Source organism: Syngnathoides biaculeatus, chromosome 13 (assembly GCF_019802595.1).
Source record: "Syngnathoides biaculeatus isolate LvHL_M chromosome 13, ASM1980259v1, whole genome shotgun sequence".
Taxonomy (NCBI): Eukaryota; Metazoa; Chordata; class Actinopteri; order Syngnathiformes; family Syngnathidae; genus Syngnathoides; species Syngnathoides biaculeatus.
The window spans coordinates 3,583,466-3,598,596 of record NC_084652.1 but is presented as its reverse complement, the minus strand read 5'-3'; the positions used below and the strand labels follow the sequence as shown (position 1 = coordinate 3,598,596).

At 46.7% G+C, this 15,131-nt stretch overlaps 1 protein-coding gene across 8 annotated transcripts in view; it reads right to left on the bottom strand.

Annotated features, from left to right (window-relative positions):
* The window catches only part of LOC133510701 (low-density lipoprotein receptor-related protein 8-like), a 44,123-nt gene that overhangs the window by 20,593 nt on the left and 8,399 nt on the right, over window positions 1–15,131 (bottom strand). For 6 of the 8 annotated variants that reach the window (XR_009797687.1, XR_009797686.1, XR_009797685.1 and 3 more), the window contains exon 3: window positions 7,632–7,754. The exons of 1 other annotated variant lie outside the window; for it this stretch is intronic. Coding sequence is in view for 3 of the 7 variants with exons in the window: in XM_061838933.1 (XP_061694917.1) it covers window positions 7,632–7,754 (123 nt within the window). In the remaining 4 variants the exon portion in view is untranslated. Of the gene's footprint in view, window positions 1–7,631; window positions 7,755–7,884; window positions 8,384–15,131 lie in introns of those variants that run through there. One more of the 8 variants, XM_061838936.1, reaches the window with a different exon arrangement.

The following is a 15,131-nucleotide window of genomic DNA, read 5'->3' as shown; positions in this document are numbered from 1 at the left end:
AATTTCACTTCTAATGTTGCAACATACATCAGGACGAAATTATTAGAAGGTATTACTTAAGTACATGTATTATGCTGTGGTTATTCTGAAAATAAAAGTGATCTGAATCCAATGTGTCCATTTTTACCGCTGCATTTATTCAGATTTGAATGATTATTGATGCACTAAAGTGCAACACTTATTTTAAGAGGTTCAAAAAATACATTTTTATAAAATGCCACGCTTGTGATTCATTTGGAAGAACCCGATGTACACGGTATACATATATGTTTTGGATTTTGCATGTCATATAAGCCAGTGATTTCCAACCTTTATAGAGCATATTTTACAATAAAAAAAAATCCAACAAAAGTACACCAACAAACGTAAATGTCACCAAAAATGGATCGATTAAATTATTGTATGTACTTCCTGGCATCTAATAGAAGAGGATTTTTTTTTTTTTTGTTCTGTCTGTCATTGTGCCTCACTGGCATAAATGTATGAATAAAGATACATTATTACTTGGAATAAATGGGGTTTTTTTTTTTTTCAATTACATAAAATTGGAGAACTTCCCACAGCACACCTGAAGAGCGCTCACGCCACGGCGCACTAATGTACCCCGGCACACTGTTTGGGAATCACCGATATGAGCCATTAATGGTGACAAACGCATTACCGTCGTCAGAAGAGCAAATTGGAAGCCGAAAGATCACAATGCGAACCCGACACGAAACTCAACGTGGCAAACGAGAAGCGCACAAATGCTGCAATATTTGCACAAATGTCGCATTTGCGGAGTGCCGAGTGTTGCTGGGGGCCCGAGAGGTGACAGCAGTGAGGCGGCGGGCGTGGCGGGCCACAGAAGCAGCCGGTGCCTCGGGGAGGCCAAGTGGTGACAAGGGCTGACGCAGCCAAGCCTGCCTGCCCTCCACCCCGCCCCCACCCCCTAAAAAAAAAAAACACTGATCACTGCAGCAGTGCTTCTCAATAGCTCATAACAAGGGCAAATACTTGCAGTAATTCCATTTTACAGCCGATCAACACCTCGAAAAAAAAAAAAAAAACAAGCGAATGCACCTTGCAGCACGAGCATCTCCCACTCGTGCGCTGGACTGACAAGGTTTCAAATGTCGGCAATAAGAATTCTGGGCGCACACAAGTGTGCAACGCGTACTGCTGAATGTCAAGAGAAGATAGAAGCCAACGGAATGGCCGAGCGATCCAAGCGACTGATTACAATCAGCAATATCTGGAAAGAAAGACGGCGGGAGGAGAAAAAAAAAAGAAAAAAGAGAGAGAGAGAGAGAGAGAGAGAGAGAGAGAGAGCGAGACAGAGAGAGAGAGAGAGCCTTTCTGATTAGCCCCACACAGTCGGTCGGTCGGCGTCTGTGAGTAATGACTTCCTGTCTGAACGAATCCCGCTGATGTTCAAACTAACGCGGCCTGACGGAAAACAATAAAATGAGTCAAGAGGAGGAAACAAAGCAGACGAGCGGACGGAGAGACGCTTTTAGGCGAAAGGGAATTCATAAAAGCAGGAGGAAAAAAAAGAAGCAAAGCGCTCCCTGACCTTTTACAATCTTATCCCGGAGCAAAATCAGAGGCGCCCACAGCAAATGGAAAAAAAGGACGGAGGAGGATTCGGGTCAGCCGGCAGAATTTGCATTCACCCGGCCGCCAAGGTGTAACGACCCGTCTCGCGCTTTGACTGATGACTTCCAAAATAAAGCGCGAGGTCGATTCCTCCCAACCTCGCCACGACAAAACAGGTGGGGACCGCTCCGGGAGTCAGATATCGATTTTGTGATGTCATAAAGACATAATGTACCGAAAGGCTTTTTTTTTGTCCTTGGGAAGGAGCCCGGCCGTACATTTCAATAAAAGAAATGTACTCAAGAGACAAAGACGCTGTGCTGTGATAAACGAGGATTCATTTCCAGTGCAGCGATTTGTTGTCTTGGACATTCATCACGTTGAGCAGCGGTTTAGTTTTTTTAGTTTAAAAAAAGGGCGGTCGTGCGTTGTCTTCCACGCAAAAAAACTCCCCAAAAGTGGACATTTCTTGCTCCTCCAAGTTAGAATCGCCTGTGGTACTCCTCGTCGGAGGAGGAGGAGGAGGAGGAGTTCTCCATTCAAACACTGGTACGCCTGCACAATTTAAACAACTCTAAAACTCCACATTCCAAAAAATATGCATGTTGAATTCATTGAAGAATTACTAATCATCCACCAGTGGGAAGATAAGCTTGAATTATTTTGGTTTTTTTTTCTGCCCTGCGAATAACATGAATTAAACAGGAAATGATGTAAAAAAATGAATGAATGAATGGATGGAAACAAAAGGAGGAGAGTTTATTTCTGGTCTTCCACAAGAGCAGTAGAGAGCGATTGTTTTATTATTATTATTATTTTTTGCAAACCGACAAGTGCTCAAGCTGCTCCGCGTGGAGAAGAGCGGCACTCGGCGCCGAAATCTCACCTTTCTTCGCGCAAGCGTGAAGAAGCAACCGAGTGAACGGCGGAATAATCGAACGCAGCGACGTGTCTTTGGGCCCGAGAGGTGAGAAAGCAAAACACGAGTCAGACATCACCGCTTCATTAAAGTGAGTCGGCGGGCCCGAGTCCTCCGCACGGCATTGGAAACGCGCGTTGCATCAAAGTCCGAGATGAGAAAATCTTGTTTTCACATTGGCCGAGCGCACTCGTCGGGAAGGACCGCAGCCCCCGGAAACCCCTTTCTGTTTTTCTGACTGTATCCGACAGCTTGCACCTTGAAAGCAGTTGGACTGTGTAAAAAAAAAAAAAAAAAAAAATGACAGCAGAGGCGCTTAATTTCTATCACGGTATGACTAAAAAAGCACATTTGCAAGAGGATCCAGGCCATTTGATTACACGAAGCAGCAAACTGAATGCACCATTTGGAAGCGAATTCAAGACCAAAACGAAAAACTCGGAAGAAAGAAAGAAAATGAACGAATCCACTATTGTGTCGCAATGACCGCGTGGCAGAGTCCAGACCTTGAACCAAGCGGGACCCTTTTGGATGTGCTACTGAAGACTTCACACGTCAGGTTTTCCTCGCTGAAAACTGACGGACGCGACCAAACAGGACGCCGTCACTCACCACCTGTGACGGATATTTCGCCAATAAAAATGGGAACTAAGGCCAATAAAAATGGAAACGATAGCACGATGTCAAACGATGTCACGACTTTGCGAGGACGGTTGCAAGGAGAAGCTGCACAGCTGGCAGCCGTGGCCCACTTCCCGCTTAATTACACACGAATTGAATCCAAAAATGACGAGCTTCGCCTCTTCCCGTGTTCCTCATTCATTTTTCATTCTTCGCACGGCGGCGTGACGCTACTCCAGCGTGTAATTGGCGAGCCGGAGCGACGATGGCACAGATGTCTGCGTCCGAAAAGCCTCGGCACGAGAACTGAAGGGCGAAGGAAATCGGAGCGTGAGAATTTCAAGGGCGGGCGGTGGCGCCGCCTGCTTCGGCTCCAGATTGAGTCGGACTCGAGTTCGACGTGTGAAATGTACGACGAGGCGCCTGTTAAACGCAATCCAGTCGCCCGTTTGTCTCATTTGCGTAACGCCATGCGCGTTCCTCCGCTAACTAGCGAAGATCGGCGCGCAAGTCCTGAGTCCAGCCTTCCTCCTTGCGTGAAAAAGCACGACAAGATCTCCTTTGATGGAATGAATTTTCATTTCAGAGCAAATCGTTGCAGTCAGAGATGTGAGGCTTGGGGACATTTCACTTTGGCCAAGAAAATTATTTTCCGACCACCAGTTATTATTTAGCAAGAAATAAATTAGTCAGCTAACAGCAAGAACTCGCCCTAAATAGCCAGCAGATTTGTTTTTCATTTGCAGTTAATCCTCTTTGAAAAAGAATGCCTCTTTTTGGACTTCCTGATCTCTCAAACCTCCGAATAAATTCAATCATTAGAACATTCCCAGCTAACTTGAACGAGAGATTGCAAATAGACGCGAGCCGGGCGATTCAGGCAGTGCAAAGCAGAACAGATCGGCGTGGCGGCCTTTTTAAATCTTTCGTGTCCGTTCCAAATAAGCTTGAATTTGTTACGGTTTTTACAGCTTTACAAATATGTCACGCTAAGTGTTGCATTCAGTTGTGTTGCTGTTTTTGTCCACTGGCAAAGAGAGAGACTGACGACGCATCATTTAGCAGTCAAATGAAGTTAATGGGCCATTTGAGCGCCCAGCCTCCCAGCCTCGAGTCTTTCTTCCCCTTTTATGACTACGCAACATCACATTCAGCCCGACCGGATACGGACGCGGCCGAAATGGATTCCATCGTTCCATTCGGGAGGGAGACGCACATGCGAATAGTCAACAAAAGGGACCGAAGATCGAGAAATCCCGGGTGAGACCCTGGGCACGTTTGTTTGGGTACTCTGCTTTCCTTTTTTGTTTTGTTTTCAACCAAAAGGTGCAAAGGGTAACAGTGGTTGAGTCAAACTGGATCAGAAGTTCAAAACATGCCAAAGTAAGATAACGTTTTTTTTTTTTTAATCGTTCTCCTCCTTCTTGAGAACCGATTAGCTCAAGAAACACTTTAATTGCTCACATAGCACTCCGGAACCAGAATACAATGACGATGGAATCAAAGAAAGTGCTCGAAGTCTCATTTGACAAATGTCATAAGCCAGCGGCACGGGGGGCGGAGCCAAATGCAGGACTCCGGGGCAAGGGCATTATATTAAGAGTGTGAATTAGTGACCAACATGCAACACAGCTGTGTGACCATCCAGAGCAGTGGCCTGGCCATGCGCCTCACAGGAAGCGTCGCCCAGGGCAGTGCCTACGCCATGCCCCTGACAACAAATTTAACGTCCACATGTACTGTACAGACCAAGGGAAACGCTATGAAATTCACAAAATAGTACAATAAACAACTACAAGTTCACGGAACAAAGAGTAGCATTCTGGTTGTGAATGAACACAAGTCAAACTGCTCATTTATTCTTGACTTCGTTTGGATTTTGTATTTGCTTTGACTTGAGTGAAAACTGGCGTGCAGAACCTCCTTTCGCTTACTTCTTGGTGTTATGAAAATCTGAATAAAATGGCCGCAGTCGGCCATTTCCATAGAAATGGCTTTTTTGTCAGTCCCGATTTTTGCCTTCTTATTGCGCGATCCGAATGACTTTGTTTATCTTTAATTGGATTCTGAAAACAAACACCAGAGGCGACTTTATGTTTTCCTTCTTGCTCTTAACGTTCCGAGGGAGACGCCTTCCTCCATTATTTATCCGGCCCACCGGCACACGGACGAAGACGAGGCAAAAATAGACATGACGCCACGTTTCAATTTTTAAATTCAAGGTCAAAGTGCCTCAAAAGACAAACATTTGGTCGAAATTTACAAAACGTCACAAAATGCTCAAAAATGGACGATTTTTTTTTTTTTTTACATCATGCGGGTCCAGTTGACAATTGGTGACTGTGGTTCTTTGAAACATATCTAAATATTATTATTTTAACAAATGTTGTTTGTTTACGTCACTAGCCGTCTTTTTGTCAGTTATCCTTTAATCCTACAAAGGCTAAAATGTGCAATTCCACCAAGATTCCGTGCACTTTTCCAGCCGCAAAAAGAAAACAACACATCGAAAAGCCGATCAATCATTTCCAGCCTCACAGTCGAAATCGGTCACTATCGAAACGGTCTGGTGTCCGTATTGACAAATATTGCTTTCATGATTTATTTTGGTAGTACTGTACAGTAGTATACTTTAGTGCTTTATTCAAAGAAAGAAAAACCAGTCGAGATGCATACTGGGAATCGCATTCGGGCTTCTCAAAGCCCAGCGAGGTGAGGCTAAAAATGGTGACTTCCCTTTTAATGCCCTCATTCCTCCTCAAAATAGGCAAACGGCGGCGCCGCCGCACGGCATTTGAACCGAGTCTGTCGTGATCTGCGCTTTTGTGGTTTGGATTATATTTTCCATTTTCTTTCATGTTGTTGTGTCCCGTTTTCCCCTTTCCCGTGTTCAGGTCTTGCCGGTTCGGTTTCCGTTCGCATGGATTCCGGTGATGCGCGTCCCTCGCCTCTCACAATCGATTCCCTCCGGCTACTCGTGCCTCTTCCGAGCGTGCCTCGTTGTCTCGTCGGTGACCTTCTCCGGTTCTGGTTGTCTCCCTTCATGCAGTGTTGAACGCTTGCTTGATTGGGAAGTTTGTGGTTCAATCTAGATAAAGTATTTCTAGTTTTCCGTGAACCTTGTTTGCCTCTTTTGTTTCTTTGCCAATAAAACCTTTCCCAGGACTTTTTTTTTTGCCTTCCTGCTTTCCTGCAAGTGGATCTTCCGCCTTTTGCTACCAACTCCGCCAAGTAAGCTTCCAAACTGACAGATTGTTTTATTGAAATGTGCTCTTATTTTACTCCGAGTGTTTTTCCAATTATTTGGTTGCTGTTATTGACTTTGAGGGATGTCAAATGTGGTCGATTGATAAAATCAATGATGACTCGGTTATTGTTGCGGGATTTTCTGGACGAGTGAAAACGAATCGTTTCAGATGAAATGCATTTGTCGCTGGCGATGTCCCACTTGAAAAGAATTCGGAGAGATAAACCAGCTTTGCCGAAAGTCAGACATGCTGCCCCAATCAGATATGAGCAAAAACCGAAACAACAAATCAGCGCGCGCAGCCTCTCAGCGGCGCGGCGGACGCATCCGAGTCTCGGCGGCGTCGGCGGCGTGGGCGCGTCTCGCTGACTGACAGCCGCAGAGCCGCCGCTCGGTGCTGCAGGTAATCGGCGGCTTTCGCGTGGGCGAGCGAGCGGGAGGCGAGGTGGCGAGGGAAATTAACGGAGCGGGATGAAAGCGTTTCCACGGCAGATGAATACCTGGCAGCGTCTGACCGCGCGACACCCGCAACGTCAAAAGAATTCAACTCGACAGTGCGTCAGACGGTTCAGCTCATTTAAAAAGAAGAAGAAGAAGAAGAAAAAAAAAACAACGTCATTTGAATGAAAGTTGCGCTTCTGTCATTCAAGGAGACGTGATCGTATTCCATCAGACACAGAACGCTGAGAGTGGACTTGAACGACTTTTGCATCGGATCCAAATGAGCCAAAGAGAGGCCAGCGGAACTGTGGTGTTTACATAATTCACCCGCGGGACCTCGAGTTGGGGTGCGGGGTTCCGCACGGACTGTTTTTGTTGTTGCGCTTCCGGAGGAAAGGTTAACAGAGTTCCCGCCGTTATGCGAGTAGTTTGGTGATGTCGAACAATAAAGCAAGTTCTGTTTCTGTGTCCGACACTCCGCCTCCGACTCCTTTTCTCCGGCGCTACAGAACAACGATTATGAAAATCAGTCGTTCTGGGTGAAAAGCATCCCGGATCTGATTGTATTCAACGTTAGCGGTTCCCCTGTGACCACGTGGCAAAGGACACGTTACATATTTCTTTACATTAGCTTTGCAAGATGCGTCTCAAAAGATTTGGTCTGTTCGAAGCTCTGTAATAACTCATGGTTCAATTTTTGGAAAATCCAACTACAAGTGGAAATAAATGAAGAAACAGACAAACACAGACTTGTCAAAAGATCAACAATCCCTGCCAGTCAGCAACAAACATCGGAACGAAGTCAAGCGAAGACGTTGGACTTACTGCAAGTCTCCTCTGCCTCGTCAGAACCGTCCGGACATTCGGCTTCTCCGTCGCAGCGCCATCGCCCGGGGACGCACTGACCGTTCAGGCAGGCGAACTCTGCGGGGGCGCACGTTTTGCGGGCTGCACACAGGGAGAAGGAAGCCGCGTGAAAGGGAGGCCGAGGTCACTTTTCCGCAAACTCAAACCTCGGCAAGACAACGAAACTTCGGCCATCGATCGTCTTTCCCCTTTTCTTGGCATATAAACTGACATCGTGACATCGCTCGTGTCCCAAGTCCAAGCAGTTCGTCCAACGTCCTTTCCTGATCTTATTTTTACGTCCTGAGTTTTTCTTTTGTTGTCTGAATTCCTTGTAATCGCTGCGCATCACGTTTGTGCCCGAGCGTACGTTACAATCTCATCGCCTTCATTTCAGTTCACATCCTTTTGTTGGCCTGAAGAGTTCTGAGGTCCCGGGTTCAATCCCGGACCCGCCTCTGTGGAATTTGCATGTTCTCGCCGTGCCTGTGCGGGTTTTCTCCGGGTGGGCACTCCGGTTTCCTCCCACTTCCCCAAAAAACACGCAACATTGTTTCAACATTCTAAATTGCCCCATCGGTGTGATTGTGAGTGTGGCTGTTTGTCTCTCTCTCTCTGTGCCCTGTGATTGGCTGGCGACCAGTCCAGCGTGTAGCGCGCCTCCTGCCCATTGACAGCAATGATAGGTCTCCAGCATGCCCCGCGAGCCGTGAGGATAAGCGGCAAAGAAAATGGATGGATGGATAGTTCTCTGTCCGGGTATAACTTTTTTTTTTTTTTAATTGCTTGTATTGCGTTTTTTTTTTTTTTTTTAAATCAGTTTGCACGATTCTGGCCATGTTGACATTTTACGAAGTCAGACGTTCGTTGAAGTCGATGTCGAATCACTGCGGCTTTCTTCCTTGTGGGAACAATTTATTTTGCATTTTCTGTTTCTGAATTTCACGGCAGCGGCTGGTGTTTGCAAAAAAAAAAAAAAAAACAAACATTCTAGTTGAAAAACGCAGATCGCGGCACGAATTGGGAAGCTGCGATTGGATGTTCCGCAATACATCACATGCGCAAAATGTTGCCGTTCCGAGCCTGACTTAACACGCGTCCTCTGCCGTTCTCCAGCCGACCCTACAGGATCACGTTTGCTTCTTATCCGGTCCAAGCAAGCCAGCTACTGATTTGAGTCAAGATCTGGGGGGGTGGGGGCGGGGGTCACCGTTCACGTGGCAATAATTACGCAGGCCATGACGAGCCATCTGTTTGCAGTGACTTTGGTTTTTAAATGAGCGCGCGTTTAAAAAACAGAAGGCTGATCAGGGGCAGGCGAAAGGAAAACGTTACAGAAGACTGAAAAGAAAGCAAGACAGCTGATACCCCCCCCCCACCCCCCCAAAAAAAAAGGGAGGGGAAGGGAGTCAGAGCGCCATTTTGGCAGAGTATTCAAGTGTTTTATGGAGACCAAATGCAAAGTGTCAAACCAAATGAAATTTGGCAGCATAACCGTCGGAGGCAGGAGCAGCACTTCCAGGACGTGTCATAAATATCCAGAATTTGGCACACCGTATCCTCCCGTGAGCTTCAGTCGGTAAAGGTGAGCAGCTGCCCGGCAGAGGTCTGCTCGGAGCACATTCTCAGCGTTTTACAACTTCATCGAATTAGCGCACGGAAATGGTCGGCCGCGCGGAGTTCTTCGCTCTTGGCTCTTGGCTCCCTCCGGCATCGCCCGAGAGTGATTTAGAGTTAAGGTGGTCGAGTTCAGCTCGGCCACGCACGGCGAGAGATCGGCGCTGCCTCGATGCCTGAACCCGGACCGGCCGGTGACGTCCACCTTGACCTGAAATCTTGATTCATGAAGCTGGAGATCGACGCAGCAAACACCACAGAAGAGTTGGATTAAACCAGCCGTTTACAGCAGGACTCGGCAACCTTTTTGAGGCCGAGGGTGACTTCGTGAGCACAGATCGTATGAAGGGCGACGTGACCCGTTTGCGGAAAATTTCAGACTCAGTTCATCGCACGTACATAAAATATTTGTGTTTTCATTTATTGTCGTAAATGACATAAAATTGTACTTCACATAAGCAGGTCGGATTCTGAATTTAAAGCACAAATGATGGTAACAATTTGTGGCGTACGGTATTTTTACAACATACGGGGCGGGGGCCTGATATGGTCCTCGCGGGCACCGCGTTGGTGACCCCTGGGCGACGGTAAATAGAGAGCAAACGGTCAAAATCAGGTGAAATGAAATGAAATATGAGAATGACCCACTGGAGACAATCGTGTCGCAACAGCAAACCTTGGTGAACTCAAGGGGTCGAGATCAGATTTGGGAGGCCGCTTTTTTTGTCGCTTTGCCTTAAATTTGATGAGCATTTATTTGAAGTTGAGGGCTTGTTTGTCTTCGGAGGGGCCGCCGTCAGAAACCGAAGCTACAACTTGAAAGAACTCATTGGTTGATTCAAAATTACGGGGCGGATATGGCGTCGATCCTTCACCCCAACCGGCGACGCGTTATTTTCTAAAGCCGGAGTTCACGTTGCTTGCGCTGAGATACGCGGCATGACCCACATCTGAAGACAATACAGACTCATGATTAATTCCGCTATGACCGCCAGCGATAGTATTTGATTACGCACGCACGGGTGGCTCCGAGTGATGTAACGCACACGTTTCCTTTGTTCACGCTGGTGACGTATTCTCATGAAGGCTGCACCGCGGTAGGTCACGGAACCAGAATGAAATACGCATTCCCGCTGTGCGGGTTGACTGCTGACGCGCATCCGGAGAATGACCAACGAATGACGCGAAGCGGCTGTAAAGTCCAGCAGACGTCAAGACTGCCGCCCGCCGATTGCACGCGTGGACTTCGGTTAAGTTGTGATTTTTCTGGTTCAGAAAAATCTGGAAGGGATTCGCTTGGGGAACACGAGCAAATCTCGAAGGTGGACGCACGCTCAACATGTCCGAGACGTGACGAGGCGGCTTGAGGACAACAGCGGGGACCGTGGACGGTGGGTCAAGCAACAAACAAAAATCAACATCAAATCAAATGGAAAAAAAATGCAATCGCAGGCAAGCCCCGCAAAGCTAAGTTTGACCTCACTTCAGCTCGCGTTTCCACAGAAACTGCTGAAAGACAAAATGGCAAGACGATATAAAAGCAGTCGTACTCTCTACCTCTGTACTACAGCTTGGGACTAAAACAAAGAATTTTCCGAAATGGCCGTGGATGGGGAATATCTCGCGTCTCTGTAGCAGTTTTGTCGTCGTCATTCAGACACTTCTGGCTCACATTCCTCCATGTCGCCAAAATCCAAATCAGTCCTTCAAGGTCTCGCCCACTATTGGCTTTTCCCTCTCCGTCCATCCATGATCCAAGCCGCTTATCCCCAACAAGGGTCACGGGGAAAGCCGGAGCCTATCCCCGCTAGCGTCGGGCAAAAGGCGGACCACGCCCTGAACTGGTCGCCAGGCGGTCGCGGGGCAGATGTCGGCACCGTCACTGAGCGGGAATCGATCCCGCGCTGCACGCACCAAAGTCAGGCGTGTGTGTGCAGATTCGAGATAACTGATGCACCGACTTATTTATGGCAAAGCATTTGTCCCTGTTACTTCCCGGCGGCGTCAAACAGTCCACTGTGGACAACTCGGAGCAAAAATAGACATTATGATCATGACAGTCTCGAGCAGAAGGAAAGGCGCTTTTTAACAGCGGGTCGGTGCGACAACCGATCCCGTCTGAACTGGTAGCGAGGGTCACGCAGCTGTCAAGCGGCCAAAAATCCCACTTTTTTCATGAATGAGGCGCAGCACAGTAAACGTCCCGATGAAACTAATCCCGCTGGGCAGTTGTGGTTGGCTCCTCCCTGGTCGGAGAAATCGATAAGAGCTCGTCACAGTTAAGAGCCGCTGCCTCCAAACTCCGGCAGCCTCGTTTTCGGCCACAAAGAAGTAAACGCATTCAGGACGAAACGCAGGTCTGGAGCTACGAGACAAGTTCGAGCCGAAACCTTCCCCAAAGGAAACGGCGCGAGGCGGTTGGTCCTCATTTGATGGTTTCGCAGGACAGCTGACAACTCGGCTGGCTGGCGCCCCTCCCGTCGCACCCCCTCCGGAATGAAGTCCCCAACGCGCCTTTCTCCTGGTTTGAAGATTCTGCTGGATCTGCTGTACGCAATCTGCTGGGGTTTTGCGTGACACCCGCATGTCCGGTTTCGGTCCATCCGAGACAAAAGGCGGCTGGCCGCATACGTTTTAAGTACACGCAGGTTTGAAGCCTGAAACCAACACTGTGCCTTCGTTTGTCAAGAAATAAAAACACACATGTACTGGTTTCAAACCAGCAAAGACAGTTTACCGCCACCTACTTATATTTCACAAAGTACATAACGCACATAAAAAGACACCCACCAAGGAAAATTGTCATGAGCAGGGCTGGACCACTGCCAAGAGGGGACTCTGGGCGGTGCCACCTCTGGCAATCGCAGTTGCGGATTCGGCACTTTAATTGGCAATGTATTTACATTATGTTGGCGTTTTCATCACGGACATTTGCCAGTTCATTGAGTTTGCACCGTGTACTGCTACTTCAGAAATAAAACCCATTGGACATTATGCCTTTGCCTCGGAGTCCTCCATTCGGGTCCTCCTCCACACTGATGGCTCGTGACATAAAATAAAACAAGTGCAATATCTTTTTTTTTTTTTTTTTTTCTGCTGCTTTCGTGGCTGGGATCAAGTCGACTTTCTAAGACTGTGAGCTACACTTTCAAAATTGTTGAGTTCTTGAAGTTTGAGCCAAAAGTAAACGCAGGCTTGAAGAAAAGAAATTTGCATTTTTAGCCAACACTACAAAGCTGAAAAAGCTATTAGCGCATTCAAATATTTACAGTACGCGGTTGGAAAGAATGGAATTTTTGATCCCATTTTCCAGTTCATTAAGAACTCAGACTACTGAAATCATCACAGGGGACGTCGATGTCCTGGTTTTCTCTCTTTGCAAATGATTCTTTTCCTCTTTGCTGTTGATGTTGTACGATGTACATAATTTAGCTGGCCACGGCGATCGCTGTAGCTATTGCGACTTTACATCAGTGGAAATTGGGACCTTTCTGTTGTTATCACACATTAAGAGTTTTTAATAAATGATTAATTAAATTAAGCAGTTTGCGGGAGGTCACAAAAATTGTTTGACTTGGGAAGGTCCGAGCTTGCGTGGATCCTAAAACTGCTCTGGAATGAAAAGGCACCAAAAGCAAAAATGGCATTGTTCTGGTCCAAGCCACGCGGACAACACGAGGTACACTTCGTCAATATCATTTCACATTTCACAATACGAGCCGCAGACGGGAAACACGGGCGGGACGGCCGAGAGCGCACTTGGCCTAGTGTAAGGAAATCGAACCATTTCACCGAGGGGATGAACTCTAATGGGAATTAGGAGATTAGCCTTTTAGCCAGAGCAGAAAATGAGACAGTATCGCCGTCGCCCCCCCCCCTCCCTCCCTTTCTTTCTTTCTTTTCTCCCTGTAAATCTGCCTCGCGAAGGCCCCCCCACCCCACAATAACGCGGAGCTCAATGCCAGCTACAGACGGAATTCGCCCAAGCCTCCTCGGCGGCCTCAAGACTCGAGCCTTCAAATTGCCGTGACAAGCCACTAAAATGAAGATTAGACATTTTCCTCCGCAGATAAAAAAAAAAAAAAAAAATTTGCATAACCGTAATACCGCCGGAGGTCAAATATCTCGCTCGAGTAAATCTGCTCCCAGCGAGAAGGCGGCATCACTAAGACTCGCTCCGCCTTTGAAGCCAACCCAAACACGCCTCGCACAGTGCGCTCCTGCAAGCTTGCGACAAGAGACTCTCGCTGATTTTGTGCAATTGAAGGTGAAAATGTTCCCTTTTTATTTTATTCTGCTCCATTTACAAAAACACTAGACAGACGCTGCACTCAGGAGGGATGAGGAAAAATGTGAGGAAATGGACTTCAGGTCAAGTGTGCTGGGGAAAAAACAAAAACAAACAAACAAACAAAAAAAAACAATCCGTCAAGCGCACAACAACTACAAAAGTTGCAAACGTTGTACGGTCGCAATGGGTTCTCCCACGCCCAAACTGAGGGTTGCGACACAACATTGGTCCCTTCAGTAGCTTTGATTGGTCATTGACTGTTACTTCCACGGTGTGGCAAAAACTGAACAGCAATAATAGCAAGTGTTCATTCATCTATTTTCTTCTACCGCTTCTCCTCACAAGGGTCGCAAGCATGCTGGAGGCCATCTTGTTCATTTGAAAAAACTTGTCGAGATTTATAGAAATAGTGTGGCGCGGGGATATTTATATTTGAATTATTGTGCGAGGCAATTAAATTGATCAGTGTCTTCACATCGCCGAATATCGTTCATTACCAATACCTTGGAGGTGATTGGAGCAAATCTGTTTTTTCAGAAATATATTTAAATCGATCGGGAAAGTGAGAAAGAAAGTAGCTCACCGGACTGAACTAAAGAAAAATAAAACGAGGTAGTGAATCGCGCATTACAAATAAAACTTCAAACATTCAGTTGCGTCCATTTCCATGGTAATTTGATAACAATATATATAAAAAATAGCCCAGATTGATGTTAAGAGCACCAAAGACAAGTGGGGGTATCTTTGAGACCCTGCAAAGGCGAGAACTCAAACCTCAGCTGGGGGGGGGGGGGGCACATGCACGTGCGGCAAATTTCAATTAGAAATTCAAAAGAAAATCCAATCTTCTCAAATTGTCTTTTCTATTTTTTTTTAATGAGATAAACAAACCAAAGCAAATTTATTTGTATTGCGCATTTCATTTTGTGCTTTACATGATTAAAAGCATTTGAAAACAAAGATAACGCATTTAAAACGGCATAAAAACAATAAAAATGACAAACAAATATCAGATATAAGATAAATGAGTTGCGTCCAAAAGTGGTAAAACGCTACTGTAATTTGACTCATAGAAAAATTTTTTTTTTTTTTCTACTTGCATCATATTTCTCATCATAATAATCTTCCATTCACATCATTTGATCTTTTTATTGTGGGAAGGATTTAAATGAATAGATGTTGTCGTTAACTACAGCGGCCGTTGCGGTTTGTGACCTTGTTGCCGTGGTGACGGTTCCGACTAAATCTCTGGGGGATGAGGAGCCATCGCTCTTCAGTTCCCGACATGCGGTACACAATTGCAGTTTGCGACCAACCTCCAAAAGTTGACCTTTCCGACATTGCGGGTTGGTGGGGGTCGTCTTTTTTTTTTAATATATCTGAACCGCCCATCTGCGCTGCCCCCCCCCCCCCCCACCCCAAAACATCCCAGGAAGCTCTTTTCCTTTCCACAGGCTCTCGTTTTTCTTTTTGCAGAATCCCGACCAATCAGAAACGCTCTGATTCTCTTCCGCTTGTCCGCGCGCATCATTTACGTCAACGGATGCGTTTTTACTCTGCAGCCCCCGCGT